Source organism: Podarcis vaucheri (genome assembly GCF_965113315.1).
Source record: "Podarcis vaucheri genome assembly, chromosome: 15".
Classification (NCBI taxonomy): domain Eukaryota; kingdom Metazoa; phylum Chordata; class Lepidosauria; order Squamata; family Lacertidae; genus Podarcis; species Podarcis vaucheri.
The window spans coordinates 751,703-767,513 of record NC_138753.1 but is presented as its reverse complement, the minus strand read 5'-3'; the positions used below and the strand labels follow the sequence as shown (position 1 = coordinate 767,513).

At 48.1% G+C, this 15,811-nt stretch overlaps 1 protein-coding gene across 1 annotated transcript; it reads right to left on the bottom strand.

The window, feature by feature from the left end:
* Positions 1-1,131: 1,131 nt before the first annotated feature.
* PIGS (phosphatidylinositol glycan anchor biosynthesis class S) lies at positions 1,132-14,361 on the bottom strand. The gene is made up of 12 exons (XM_082201813.1): positions 14,245-14,361; positions 13,217-13,356; positions 12,017-12,128; positions 11,133-11,222; positions 10,107-10,198; positions 9,609-9,819; positions 7,439-7,581; positions 7,232-7,346; positions 5,033-5,178; positions 3,967-4,067; positions 2,552-2,762; positions 1,132-1,988 (listed from the first exon to the last, which is right to left on the bottom strand). The coding sequence occupies exons 1-12, from the start codon at positions 14,285-14,287 to the stop codon at positions 1,713-1,715; spliced, it is 1,680 nt and encodes a 559-aa protein (XP_082057939.1). The 5' UTR covers positions 14,288-14,361; the 3' UTR covers positions 1,132-1,712.
* Between the last annotated feature and the right edge of the window lie 1,450 nt (positions 14,362-15,811).

Here is a 15,811-nt window from a genome sequence, read left to right as displayed (position 1 = left end):
ATCATGAGGACTAGCATCTTTCTCTTAAAGGGAAGGGACGCAGCTCAGTGGTGCATGCTTTGCATGCAGAAGGTCCCAGGTTCAGTCCCTGGTAGCCTCTCTAGGTTCCGCTGGGAAAGACTCCCTTGCCTGAAACCCTGGAGAGCAGCTGCCAACCAGTGTAGGCAATACTAAGCTAGATCGACCACCGGTCTCGCTCAGTTTTGACAGAGGCAGCTCCCACCGTTCCTATAACACAGCGATAGCCAAAGTGCTGCCCTCCAGCAAACAGTGTTCTGCCTCCACTGTCAGAGTGGAGCATCGCAAGTGAGGAGTGCTGCTCTCGCACTCGGGTCCTGCCTCCTTATGGACAGCAAGGTTGGCCGCTGTGAGAACAGGAAGGTGGACCAGATGGGCCCCCTGAGGCCTGATCCATCCGCAGCAGGGCCCTTCTGATGGCCTCAACATCTGGAGGGCCACAGGGGCCCCCTCGCTGCTCCAACCCAACACCCACAGGAGGGTGCCGCTGCCCCACCCGCCCAAGAACGACGACCCTGCAGAAAGAGAATCCATCCAACCAGACTTTTATGGAACATCCCTAAGTGTCCTTTGGTAGTTGGTCCATGCCATCCTCTCCATCAACAAGGGCAGAATTTATGCCAACATGCAAACTTTCCATGGCAAACCAAGGAGGAAGCCCCTTCATAGCCCTGCAAGTGAACAAGATTTATTGGAGGCCACCCTTAAAATGACCGGGGGGGGGGCAGAAATAGGAGAAGTGGCCCATTCCACCCCACTGCATTCTTCCTAAACTTATTTCTGCAAAAAGGAAAATCTGTTTTTTAAAAAGCACCAAATCCACAACCCCAGGGAGATAATATTTCCCAAACCATCCGTTTGGGTTACAGGTAGGTAGCCGTGTTGGTCTGCCATAGTCAAAACAAAATAAAAAAATTCCTTCTGGTATCACCTTAGAGACCAAGTAATTTTGTTATTGGTATGAGCTTTAGCACATGAAAGCTCATACCAATAACAAACTTAGTTGGTCTCTAAGGTGCTACTGGAATGAATTTTTTTATTTCATCCATTTGGGGGTGTGTGATGCGATTAATATTTACATCGAATTTTAGAAACAATAGCTGGCTACTGAAGTATTTCATTACACATCATTTATTTGCCGTTGGCTTGTGGTTTTCTCAAAACTTCTCGTTTCTTCATTTGGCCTCTGCCTAAGACATTTTCGGCACGTTTAAACTCCTTATATCCAAAAGTACAAATTTATACTTATTTATGTTGTGGGCGCCTGTTTTTTGTGTGTGTGTGTGGACTTTGCAAAGAGTGAAGACAATATTGTAGGATTAAGAGAGTCTGGATGGGGTAGCTGGCTGCTGGGGAGGACACGATTATGAATTTCGGCTTTTCGGTTGGTTTTCGCTGAGAGTGTTTGTAGCAACAAGATGCAACTGTGCCTTCTATATAAAACAACGGAAGTTGTTTCCAATGGCAATAATAATAATATCCCAAACGCCGCAGCATTCTTCTTTGGATGGGCTCATCACAGTCTCGGCAGCACCCTTTGAATCCAGCGGCAAACTCTCCAACACAGAGAGCGTGAAACTCAGATCAAGAGGAGGACGGGGCCCCATCCCAGGAAGAGGGAGAGGGTTGCATCCAGACCCCTCTCTCACCCCCGCACACCCCGGGTGCCAACTTCTCCACGCTGGGCGTGTGCCTCAGTCCACCTTGATGGCCACTTTCTTGCTCTGCCTCATCTCCCGGCCGATCTTCACCAGCGACAGCAGAATGGGGACGGCCATGGGCAGGAAGAGGGGGATGTAGATGGCGAACTTCTGGTCGTCAGGGAAGTAGAGGAGGTGGAGGAGGGATGGGTCAAAAAAGGCCCTCTCTGAGGCGTTGATGGCGGCCTTGCTGGCCTGGAAGGCAGAGTCCAGGCGCCCCTGGCTGAGCTCAGCCAGCGCCTCCTGGGCGAATGCCACAGCGTGGTACACCTAGGGTTAAAAAAAGGGCACAGGGATCAGGCCGGGTTTGCTGGGCCAGGACGTAGTTTGGTGGCAGGACAGCTGCTTTGCATGCAGAAGGTTGGCAAAGAGCAGCTTCCTCACTTCTATTTATTTTATTTTTAAAAAAAATTATTCATTTTTCATTTTCGTTCATTACATACACCTGAAATTCTTAACATTTACTATATATTCCTCCCTCTCTCCCTCCCCTCCAAGACTTCCCCCAACGTGCGTTTCTGGTTTGCTTATATTTTCACCCACTTTGCTATCTCTCAACAGGAAAAGTTTCTGTTTAAATCAGCCCTGAATTCGGAACCTTTGTCCTTCATTTGAATCTTTTATTTTTAGGGGAAGGGCTGTAGCTGAGTGGGAGAGTCCCTGCTTAGAATCACAGAGTTGAACGGGACCCCCAGGGGTCATCTAGACCAACCCCCTTTCAAGGCACCACGAGACTTGGCAATTGTGGCCGCAGCAACGGGCTCAGCACGGGGCCCCAAAGAGGGAGGCAAACTGGAGCGGTGCTGCGCCGGAAGACCCGCCTGCGAGTTTACCTGAGAAGCCACGTCGTCCTTGATGACGATGTTGCTGATCTTGCCCAGCAGCTGGGCCAGGGAGGTCAGGGTGGTGGAGACGGTGGCCACATTCTCCACCGTCCGAGCCCACAGCAGGCGGTCCAGCTCCCAGTCGGAGAGACCCTCGTTCCCGGGGCTTTCGAGGATGGCCCCCTCCGGCAGGGGACCCGGCAGGATCCCAAACAGCAAGCTGCAGAGAGGAAGAGGCCCAGCGAGCCGATTTAGACACCAGCAGGTTTATCTGTTGCTTCTGCAACAACAGTTTTATGCACCGCTTAGGGCAACAGATTTATAGACGGCTTAATGCCAAAACCACGCAGATTACAAAATACAGAAATCAGCAACACACAAGCACTAGAATACAAGCCCCTGTAATCAAAATATACAATAAACAATCCCATGAAAACACTGAACTACAGGGATGTGGGTAGCTGTCGTAATAGCAAGCCGCCACACCAGAAATTCCTACGAAAGAAGAATGGCAGACGAAATTAATGGACTATGCAGAATTGGACCAAATGACAGGAAGGATTCGAAACCTGCGGGACCAGAGATTTACAGAAGATTGGAAGAAGTATATGAATTATTTGAAGAGCAACTGTAACCTACAAATTACGCTGGTAGGACTACAAGAAGTTTTGTAAGGAGAAATATACGAAGTGTTACAAAGTAGAAAAAGATAGAGGTATTGGTTAGGAGTTTGAAATGCAATAGGGAAAATAAGAAATGCATACTAAGAGATTAGATTGGAAAATTTTCAGACAGGGCTGATGGAAGTAAAAAAAAAATGAATAAGATGTAAAAGTATGTTTAATTATTGTTGAAAATGGTATGTTAAAAAACTAATAAGTGTGTGTGTGTGTTTATATAGCAAGTCGCCACACCAGCCCATCTAGCTTAGCATTGCCTGCACTGACTGGCAGCAATAGCTCTCCAGGGTTTCAGCCAAGGGGCCTCTCCCAGCCCTGTGTGGAGGTTATGCTGGGGACTGAACCCGAGACCTGCATGCAAAGCAGATGATAAAAGCAAGCTTCCAGTCCTCATGGTTTTAAAAAAAACCCAGTTCATTTAAATAGGGACATCAGGCCGGTGGTCCATCTAGCTTAGTATTGCCTACACTGACTGGCAGCAGTTACTCTCCAGGGTTTCAGAACGAGAGTCTATCCCAGCCCTGCCCTATGCCCCTGGGCCTTCTGCATGCAAAGCAATGCTCTGCCACTCAGCTACAGCCCTTCCCCTGAAAATAAAAGCAAGTTCCTAGTCCTCATGGTGCTGAACGTGAAAGAGGAACCTGGGACCTTCTGCATGCGGAGCAGGTGCTCTCAGGGGGTTGGGCTAGATGACCTTTGGGGGTCCCTGCCAACTCTATGATTCTAGGATCCGTAAAAACGCACCGCAGCTGCGCCAGAAACACCTCCATCACCCGCGTCATGTCGATATCCACCCTCCTCGGGAGGGAGGTCTCGTTGGCCGTCTCACGCTCCACGTTGTACACCTGGAAACGAGAGAGCCATTCATTTATTCACGTACAAAAGGGCCGCCATTGCGTTAAAGAAAAATCTCCAAGTGGTTTATGACAAAAATACACATAAAAGCATACAAAAAATGTTAAAAGGCAGACATCAATCACAATGGAAGGCCTGCACAAACCTGGTGGAATAGAAAGAGTTTTCTATAGTATGTTGATGGAAATGATCAATATTACCAAAGAAACTGGTTTGTTTTCCAAAATCAACATTGCTGGGTATTTTTGATTATACCTATGTAGATATATTTTCAAAAGAATTGGTCTTATATATGATCTTGGCAGCTAAGAGCAACTGCAGCTCAATGGAAAACAGGCCAAAATAGGAGACTGGCCGCTTGGTCCCCTCTGGAACAGTGCTAGGATGGAGAAAATGGGGCATAATTTAAGATGTTAATGAGGACTAGAACCTCCAGGCGCTTTTTATACCGTTTAGTCCTCCTTTGTGAAATATATACAACAGAAGCATCATGTTCAAGACAACGCTTGCTGCAAGCCTGGCAAACCAGGAAGTAGACTTGACAATCAGATAACGCTGATATTCTTTATGAGATGGCCAAATTTATCCTCGCTTCTTTCTTTCCTGCCTTGGGCTTTGTTATTTTCACCCACGTGCAACTGTGCTCATTCCGTGGGCCTGTTTTACAGTTTTGCCTTCCATCTTCTCATTTTCCTCTCTTTTTATAACTGTCCTGTCTGTCTTACATACACCATAAAAAGACATTTAAAAAACTAGTTTTCAAAAAAAGAAAACAAAGTTTTCAGCAGGTGCCTTAAAAGTAAAAAACAAAACAGAAGGCGCCTGTCGAGTCTCCAGTGGCAGAGTGTTCCACGGGGCCAACAACACTAAAGGCTCGATTGCTCATTGCTCTCAAGCAAGAAATGACTTTGCAACGTCCCTGCAGAGCTTGTGGCAGCCCTACCTACTTCCTCACCATGATGCCGCCCCAGCGGGGGCTGTGGAAAGCGTTGGTGGGGACGGAAGCGCCATCCTTGTCCTGGATATAGAGGGGCGAGTGCAGGCGCTCTGGCACATAGAGCAGGAAATTGAGGACCGGGTACAGCGAGGAGGCGCTGGAACCTGCGGGAAGGGAGAGAGAGAGAGAGAAGGATGTTTTGGACTAGAACACCCATCGTCCTGCGCTAGTTGGGGAACTGGAGTCCCACTATGGAGAGCCAATATGGGAACAATGATTGCGCTTGCCCATGCCTCTGGTATAAGTCCAGTCATATATACCCTTGTGAATAGGTTGGCCAGTCAGGGTCTAGTTTAAAGAGCCTATCCCATCTGAGCCAGCAGCTTTCCCTTGCCTAATAATAATAATAATAATAATAATAATAATAATAATAATAATAATTTTGTACCCCGCCCATCTGGCTGGGTTTCCCCAGCCACTCTGGGTGGCTTCCACAGAGACCCAAAATACACTAAATTGTCACACATTAAAAACTTCCCTGAACAGGAATTAACATTTTTATTTCATCTGATGAAACCGGGAGCCACTCGGGGGCATTGATTTGCACAAAATGATGGCAAGAGATCATTTGAAAAGTAGTGGTAAATGGAAATCTCAGGACACACCGACAAAGGAAGAGTGGATTTGTAAATTAAGTGAGTATATAGAATTGGCAAAACTAACTTCAGTTATCAATCAAATCAAAAGATAAGAATGGAGTGGAAGTGTTTTGAAGATTACATGTCAAAATGCTGTTCTAAAAATGACGCGCTAATAGGCTTAGAATAAAAAAATGTAAGCAATAACAAAACCAATACAGAAAGAAGGAAAAATCAGAATGTAACAAAAATAATTTATTATAGAATGCAAAGAAAAAAGGTAGAAAGAAATTGAGTTGAGTTGCTGTGGAGGGAAGTAGGGGGTGGGTTTTATAATTAAGTGTATAATTAAGTAGCTGTTGTAATTTAGATATTATATTTTATGTGAGGGAATCATTGGGAATTTTGGTTATTATGTATATATGTTAAGTTTCAGTAAAGATCTTTGGGGGGGGGGGGAATGAAAAGTAGTGGTATCAACCACTAGGCGAAATAAGTAGCGAGGAGAAGTCATTGGTGTTAAATGCCCCAGAAACTAAGGACTAAAATCTCATTGTTTGGCCTAGTGGAGTTGTTCCATTGTTTGTTGGTATGTTCAGATCTCTTTCTTAAAAATAGGTGCCGCAGTGAGTTCTAAGACCTGAAATATTCTGGGGGTAGGGCGGTGGCCTCTTCCTTACGGTGTTGTCGGAAGATATTCCGGGTGTGGGCTTTGAGATTGATGGCCTTTTAAACTGTATGCGTTTGCTATGGTTTTCTTTGATATTGTGGTATGTATTTTTGCGTTTTTATAATGTAAACTGTCCTGTGATCCTCAGATGAAGGCAGAAAATGAAATGTAATCCCCCTGGATGACACTGGGGGTCATTCACTGCCTGTCTCAGCCTAACTCACCTCATTGGGGGAATTAAACAAGGAGAGAACCGTGTGGCGCCACCCTGAGCTCCTTGGAGAAAAGAGGTGGGATACAAAGGCAAATGCGTAATAATTAAGGGGCCAAATCTGGACACTGGTTCACTTGGCCTGGCCGGCTGAGGGCAGCAAGGGCTTCTGGGATCTCTTGGGAAGAACCAATAACCAGCCACCCCCTGATGGATTTTTCGGAGCTAGCCGACCTAACCGGAAGAGTCCGCGACCAGAAGGAGGAGGAGGCGTATCCGGAAGAGTGGATTAAATCTAATGACTATTTAGTTAAATATGTTAAGTTAAATTAACTGAAAACAGCTTGCAGATACTTAATTGGCTTAGGATTTTATTTATTAGGATTTTATGTTAAGTGATAAATTAATATGTTTAATTTCATAATGTGAAGATCCAAGGATGTTAATGTTTAAGTTAAATTTTATAAGAACTGCGATTTGGAAAACCGTTAAAAGGATATGCAATGAAATTCAACCAAGGGGACGCGAGGAATTCACTTAACAATGCTAATAAGAGTAATTTTCAATAAGGCTATGGTTTATGTTTGTTTGTCTTATGTGTTTGTTTGTTTATAATGTTGTGAAAACCAATAAAATTTTTGGGGGGGAATAATAATAACCAGCCACCCCCTCCCTGGTTGGGAGAAAGAGGGACTCACCCAGCCTGGCTTCCACAGGGTTAATGACGTGCGGGAGGCTGTGGGCGCTCAGGATATAGCTGGAGGAAGCAGCGTCAAAGCGGGGCGTGACCCCCAGGGCGGCGTAGTAGAGGATCTGCAGAATTAGGGGGAAAGATGTGTCCGTAAGCCCCCCTCGCAGGGCAGGGGCGCTGCATGACTCCCGGGAAACTCGCACCCGGCACTCACCTGAGAGTCCACGGAGAACTCGGCCAGTGTACTCAGCTTCCCCAGGAGGGGGTCCACGTAGCGGTGAATGGCCCCCTCAATCTCCCAGTGGACGCTGTGAGCTCTCGGGTCGGGGTTCAGCAGGCTGAAGGTGACCTCGTATCCTGCAGCAGAGCGGAGGGGGAATATATTGACTTACTCATAGAATCAGCTGGAAGGGACCGCAAGGGCCATCTAGTCCAACCCCCCTGCAATTCGAGAATCTTTTGCTCAGTGTGTGACCCGAACCCACAACCCCAAGATTAAGAGCCTCACACTCTACGGATGGGGCTACTTGTTTCGTAAAATTTATATACCTCTTGATTGTTTAAAAAGAACCCACAAGGGGCTTTACAAAAACAAGGAAATGATAAAACTATCCACTGAGAGAATTGACCAAGAATAAATGCTACTAAAGAAACGATGGTTTGCTGCCCAAAATTAACATCGCTGAATGTTTCTGACGGTCAAAAGAATTGATCTTGGCAGTTTGAATAGCCATTGCGGCTGAATGGAAAACTGTCCGAAATCTGACACTTGGGGCCACTCACTCCGAATGGAGTCACAGTGCGGAAAATTAGGCAACGCTGGAGACTTCAGCAGGAACTAGAACTTCCAGGCCCTTTTAACATGATTTGGTATTCCTTTGTTATGTGCCCACCCAACCTCTTTAATCTGAAGAATTGGTACTCTTACCGCAATATGTCTCTGAGTACCACCCATCGCAATGTGTTGCCACAGCCACTCTGGATGTCTCCCAACAAATTAAAACATACGGGTGCCACATAAAACCCCATTCACATTCGTAAGGACTCAGTTGTTTAGCGTGGCGGCACCTGGACTTCGGAACTCCCTGCTAATTGATATGAAGCAGGTGCCTTCGCCACCAACATTTCAGTACCTGCTCAAAGCTTTCCTGTTTGGACAAGCCAGTCCAGGTGCTTAGAAACTTAAGGTGAATTTTAATTTGTTTCAATCCATTGTTGTTTCAACTTTTTGTACTCTTTAAATTACTGCTGTAAATTGTGATGATTTTATGGTTTTCTCTTTTTTTGTAAACCGCTTTGAGGTTTCTTCTACAATCAAGTGGTGTTTAATGAAATAAATCAAGTAAATACACAGCAGAACCATCTTTTCCAAGGCAACCTTAACCCAAACTTAGCAAATCTGGAAACAGATTTCATAAACCAGATCAATGCGATATTCTTCGCTGGCACCTGCAACTGTGCTCATTCTGTGTGTTAATTTACAGCTCTGTTTTTCATCTTTCAATTTTCATCTGTTGTCCTAACTGTTCTCTCTGATTCATATACATTGCAAACCGAAATAAACAAAATTTTATGGAAAAAATATATGAAAAAATGGCAATAATTTAAGACTTTCAAAAATAGCAATGGACTAAAAACAGACGAAGACTTGAATCGGTTTTCTAAACGTTCTTGCCCAAAGAAGAATGTTTTCAGCAGGTGCTGAAAAGAGGGCAGCAAAGGCGCTTCCTTCATCTCAAGAGTTCCAAAGTGCAGGTGCTGCCACACTAAAACATCAAATTCTTGCAAATGCAGCACAGCTGAAAGAATGCCAGTTCCGCCGATCAAAGCGGGTTGAGTGGGCATAGATGGGGCAGGATCCTCTCAACAGGCCAGTGTGCTTGGCTCAGAGGCAAAAGAAGGGGGAGAGGTCTTCCTGGCAGGCAGAAATCCCACAGGTGCAACCCCAGCAGGTAAGGGAGATTTGTTGGGTTTCTGTTGTGCCACTGTGCAGTGCTTGGAGTCACAAGACTCTGTTTACATTCCAGACTGCTGGAAGTCTCACGGGAGATGGGAGACGGATGTTGATATTACTGGTTTCCTGTTTCTTTGTACCAGTTGCCTCTCTGCTTTCACAGAGAGAGGATGTATATTTCTTTTCTGTCTTTTCTGCGTAGTTAGAAATAAAATTCTTAGCAATGTAGCTCGTATTTCTTTTCCTTCTGCTGCTACTTGTATACTCTGCGTAATGGGAACAGGCCTGGAGCCTCATCAAAGGCTTAGGCCATTAATCACCATCGGAGCAGATCTGAAGACTCGACTGGAGGAGGAGCTCGGTCAAACGGAGATTCCAACAAGACTCTCCGGCTGGGAAAAGGGAAGGTTCTCTGCCCGCCAATCCCTACCCAGACTGGATTTGAAAGGGCGCTTCCACTCTGCGCCCGGCTGGCCGAGGGGAACGCGGTCAGAGAGGGCCTCTGCGATGGATTCCAGGCTGAAGGACATGGCACGGGCGACTTCTCGGACCTGGGCATCCACAGCTGCCAGGACGTCTCCCGAGCCCCGAGGTGCCCGCACCACTGCGCTGCGCCGCTTGCCGATGTAGACGGGGACCTCCTGCAGAGGAAGAAAGACGGCAGTGAGCAAACTATAGTGAGTTAGTTCTGCCCTGCGAGGTGGGACAAATCACACAATTTTGCTAGAACAACATATAAAGCATGGAGAGCCAACCCAAAATGGTGTTAGCCGCTCTGAGCCCGGCTTTGGCCGGGGAGGGCGGGATATAAATAAGATTTATTATTATTATTTACTGCATAATTTAAATGCCCCCTTTCCATAAAGGGGACTTTCCCACCCGCTGGAGGGTGGGGAGTAGCAGAGAGGGCAGGAGAGGGGCAGTCTACCTGTGGCAGGAGAAGAGAGTTTCTCGGGATCACGTAGATGGTGAGGGAGCCCACAGCAGCCTCCTGCGCTGGAAGGAGCCCCTCGCCCGCCTCTGGAATGAGAAGAGGAGGTGAGGCTGTGGGGTTCCCCCCATCCAGCTATGCAGAGGGAAAGCCCCTCCCCAAAAGCCCACCTACTCACCAGGACCTCCCCTTCCCCTTTGGAACTCCCTTCCACTGCGTATCAGACAGGCACCTTCTCTATGGTCTCGCTAAAGAAACTCCTGTCACATGTCAGTGCAGGCCCCTTCTCCCTTTGGGTCTCATAGGGCAGGGAGAAGCAGTCAGAGGGGGTAATGGTGCCCACAGCAGTCACCCCAAAATCCTCTGTCCGCATCCCTCATGGAGAGGATCGCATCCTAATCCTGAAGGAGCGTCTCCACCCCCATCGTTCTGCCCGGACACTGAGGTCCAGCGCCGAGGGCCTTCTGGCGGTTCCCTCACTGTGAGAAGCCAAGTTACAGGGAACCAGGCAGAGGGCCTTTTCGGTAGTGGCACCCGCCCTGTGGAACGCCCTCCCATCAGATGTCAAAGAGAAAAACAAGTATCTGACTTTTAGAAGACATCTGATAAATTTATTATTATTATTATTATTATTATTATTATTATCCTAGGTGAAATCTAGGGGTTCTTGAACTTTTTCCTGCGTCCCATAAACTCCCCCCCAGAGCCTACCACCCAACTTTATGAAAAAATCATTATTCAGAATAGCAGTTTGCACAGCCCACTAAGGAAGAATAGCACAGTAAAGTTAAAAATGGGAGCAAAGAATTGCACGTTTAGTCAAAAGCCATTTAGCTTAATTAACTTAATACAATTGATGAAGTTGCTCCAGCGATACCGGCTCTTCAGAATCTGACAGTCATTGACACTTCCCGCATCCCCCTGCTGCCCCCAGGCAATCCCACCTGCCCCCCAGGAGACGCCACCGCCCACTTGGGGAACCTGTGGTCCACCCATCTCCATCACACAGATCGGAGCCTTTACCTGGCACCGAGGCCCGGGACAGCGTCTTCTCCTCCTGAGAAGTGGCTCGGCGGTAGGAGACCTCATAGCGGGATGTCACGCTGGTCTTGGCTGGAGGAAGGAGACACAGGATGAGGCCGTCTGCTCTGCGGGTGACGGTCCTCAGCCAACCCCCGGGCTGCTTCCGAAACCCAAACATAACTGGGTCCCCAGCACCCACCCCCAGCACTCCTTCGGGGATAACAGGGTCCAGTTAACAGCAGAAAGCCTTGTGGGATGCAGAGTGAGCAGCGTTAAAGCCGCCGATTCTTGCTTAGACAAGGCCCTTCATCCGTTGAAATCACGCAACCCCGGAAATGCTTGCAGGTAAGAAAATGACCAAAGTTTTTTATTGTTGGAAATATAGAACTTGGGCAGCAACGTTTATAGTTCTAGTCCAGGGGTAGGCAAACTAAGGCCCGGGGGCCGGATCCGGCCCATTCGCCTTCTCAATCCAGCCCGTGGACAGTCCAGGAATCAGTGTGTTTTTACATGAGTAGAGTGTGCCCTTTTATTTAAAACGCATCTCTGGGTTATTTGTGGGGCATAGGTATTCGTTCTTTCCCCCCCAAAAAAATATAGTCTGGCCTCCCACAAGGTGTGAGGGACAGTGGATCCGGCCCCCTGCTGGAAAAGTTTGCTGATCCCTGTATAGTCTAACTAACCAAACCAGAGAAGATCGAGACAGCCCATGCTGGCTCCTTCGTTCTCTCAGAGGATGGTGAAAGAGGAACTCTCAGGACTGAGAGAGAAGTGGGGGGGGGGGGAGGCAGGATTTTTAAGCAGAGGTTGGGTGGCCACCTGCCCCACGCACAGTGGATCATCACCTGCAGAGCCAGACCCGGAAGCAACATCAACCAACTCACGGTTCAAGGGGATCTCGGCCTCCTGCGGTTTCCTAAAGGGCAGTTTCCGCTCCAGATCTCCTGGAAGGGTCCCCTTGGCAAACACCACCGAGACGGGCACCGTCAGCTGGAACTGAATCCGAAAAGCGCAACGTCAGCAGGTGCAACCATGGGCAACCAGCCCGCAAGGAGGACCTGAGCTTTCCCCACGAGACTTGTAGTGATGCTGTTTGGGGCTGATCAAATCCAGGTCAAAGTTCCTAGTCCAGAAGATTTCGTGGGACGGCCAGGTTAACAATAATAATGATAATAAGAATAATTTATTATTTATACCCCACCCATCTGGTTGGGTTTCCCCAGCCACTCTGGGTGGCTTCCAACCAAATGTTAAAAACAATACAGCATCAGACATTAAAAACTTCCCTAAACAGGGCCGCCTTCAGTTGTCTTTTAAAAGTAAAATAGTTGTTTATTGCCTTGATATCTGCTGGGAGGGCATTCCACAGGGCAGGTGCCACCACCGAGAAGGCCCTTGTAACCTCACTTCTTGCAGTGAGAGAACCACCAGAAGGCCCTTGGCGCTGGACCTCAGTGTCCGGGCTGGATTATGAGGGTGGAGACGCTCCTTCAGGTATACAGGACTGAGGCTGTTTAGGGTTTTCAATGTCAGCACCTAACAAAAGGCAGACCCCCGTCCTGCTAGGATTGCCTGAGACAGCAAGCAGCACATATGAGGAGTCTGGAGGCAACAGTGTGATGCAGCGGCAAAAAAGGCTATTGCTATTCTGTGCTGCATCAAGAGAAGTCTAGTGCCCAGATGAAGGGAAGTCTTAGTCTTGCTCTATTCTGCCTTGGTCAGACCCCACCTGTTCAGCAGATTTTGAGAGGTGACATGAGAGCTGTCTTCAAATATCTGAATTTCCACTCTTGTCTGCTGCTCCAAAGCGTAGGACCTGAGCCAACGGATTCAAGTTAGGAGAAAGGAGATTCCAACCAAACATCAGGATAAACTTTCTGACAGTTTGGCAGCGGAAAGGTTTTTAAAGAGAGGCCATCGGCCAGGGATTCTTTAGCTGAGATTCCTGCATTGAAGGGGGCTGGACTAGATGACCTGTGGGGGACCCTACAGTTCTATGATTCTACGAGGGGCCTATTTCCGGCTCTGCAGGGGACCCTTGGAGCACAGTGCTGAGGAGGGGAAGAGGCAGAGTGTGTCCTCACCAGGAGGGTGTCCAGCTCAGCGATCTCCGAGTAGGGCAGCGCAGCGCGGTAGGTCTCTGTCGTCTTCCACCAGAGCGGAAGCCCCACCACGATGGCGATGGCGGCGAAGGAGAGAGCAGCATATTTCCCTCGCGCCTTCTCTGGGGAGACACGGAAGGGAGGGGAGGGAGTCTCTGGTTTGTAAAGGGCACATTCGGCCTGCAAAGATCTCCTTGGTTCAGTTCCCAATGGCAGAGGAACCTTTGGACCTCCTTGCCTATTGATATTGAGCCGGCACCTTCCCTGTACTCTTTTCGGTACCTGCCAAATACATTCCTGTTTAGAGAAGCCTGTGCAGAGGCTTAGAAAGCTGGTATGAATTTTAACCCAGTTTGGTATTTTAACTTTCCACATGTTTTTAATTAATGTTGTGAATTTTTCCTTGATGATTTTATTGTTTCCTCTTTTTGTAAACTGCTCTGAGGTTTCTTCTATACTCAGGTGGTGTATAAATTCTATGAATTTTATAAAAATAAAACAAATAGCCTCCAAATCCTGCAAAGGCATGCACAGCTCACGCAAAGACAGCCTTTGACATTCCGGTTCCAGATTCCAGTCCGTCTTACTGTGGAGTTTGGGTATTTGATTCGGCTCCTTTTGCAGCCAGCTGCCACCAGGTCCTGTGACGGTGGGTTCCACAGTTCAGCTAGGGCTATGTGTAAAGCGAAACCCTCCCGCGCCTGCCCTCCCCACTGAATCTACCTCCCATTCACTCAAGCGGGATAGAAAATACATTTTCCTACAAACCAGGCGATCCTTACAGGATTTACAGGCGAGTAAATCCCATTGAACACAAGGAGGCTTGCTAAATTCGGATCGAAACTGGAGTGACTCCGGTGCCCGGACACCTGGGTCCCTGTGCCCCTGCCGACATGGGTCTCAGACTCCTGGGTCCCCTCCCGGACACCTGGGTCCCCTCCCCTGCCGACATGGGTCTCGGACTCCTGGGTCCCCTCCCGGACACCTGGGTCCCCTCTCCAACCTCGCACCTGCCGCATCAATGGCTGCAACGGCGCTCGCTTCGGCCGCCATCCTCGCTCCCGGAAGCCGCTGCCGGGCTGGCGTAGCCCTGGGGCGGAGCTCAAGGCCCCCAGGAGCGATTAACCCAATCAGACGCGCGGTAGAGATGAGCCGCAGGGAAAACATCCAATCAGAGCTCTCCGAAGGCGCTCCCCGGCTGAAGGACCGCTCGCCCGACCCTAGATAAGGGCAAGCCGCGGTCTACCCAATGAGTCGAAGCCGAAGGCGGGTCAGCCAATCGTACGCCGCCGCCTAACGGAGCGACAGCTAGACTGACCAGTGGAGAAAAGAAATAGCCAAGTAAGGCCCACCCTTCGGTACGGAAAGCTGAAGGGAATAAAAAAATACACGAAAGGAGAAACGCTTTTTTTTAACCCTCTCCTCTCCTTCAAGGCAAATTGCTTCTGTTAACGTTGACCAGAAAGTTCAACATGGTTTTAGAAGTTAACATGTGTTTTATTTCTTTTTAGTTGCTACTGATTTTCACCATCTGTGAAATGTTTTTTAAAGACCTGTTTTACAACTTTAATGGCTCTGCCTTAGAATCATAGAACCGTGGAGTGGGAAGGGACCCGCAAGGGTCATCTAGTCCAGCCCCCTTGCAGAGACCTCGGGTGCATCTCCTCAGCGTGGGAATCAAACCCACGGATCCCATTGCACTGTCCTGTTTCCACAGAGCTAATGGGGCAGCTCCAAGAGGAGGCTCCAGTTCTTCCCTCCATACAAACCCCACCTGCCCACATCCCTGGAGGCTAAGAGCGCTAAGAGGCTCAGTGGGGAATCTGTGCATTGAGTCTCCTCCCAAACCCTTCCCAGGAGACCTCTGTGGATCCTTCCTGTGGGGTTGGGCGAGGTTTTAAGGTCTTAGATATGTAATAAATGTTCATAAATGTACCAAGCAAACACATACATAAATAAATATATAAACCACATGTCTGAAAACCCCACAGAAAAAGTTCTGAACAAATTGACCTCAGTTATTTCTCTGCAAGGTCAAAGTGGGAAACTTCCCCATGGTCTTTTTCCTTCACAAATCTTGTCTTAAGGGCACATTTAAGATAGGAATAGGGTGTGAGCCACCGCCTTTTCTGTGATGTAGGTATGATGTATCTGAGGGGTGGTCTTAGGTTACACCCCTTTCTGTGATGTATGTATGATGTTTCTGGGGGTGGTCTTGATCTACAGGGTGGCAATTTCAAAAGTCTTTATAAGGCCTTGCGCTCCATTTTTCTGGGTTCCTCCTTCTCTCCTTTGTGTGATGAGTGAGGACCCTGTTGCAACAGATCAATAAAGATCAGGCTCACTAGCTGCTTTGCTTCTCAATATTCTCTGGTTGGCCTCTGTTATTCTATCCTACCAATAGGGAACCTACGTAAGGACTCTATATGGGCTCTTGGATACCCCTAAGGGGAAAAGGGCAGGTTTTGTTTACAACGGTGCCATGATTCCAGCTGCCTGCCCGGCTGCATACATACCACATTTCGACAGAAGCAGGCAATGTCACAGGGCCTCGTGACTGGGGTTTGCAAGGCCTGG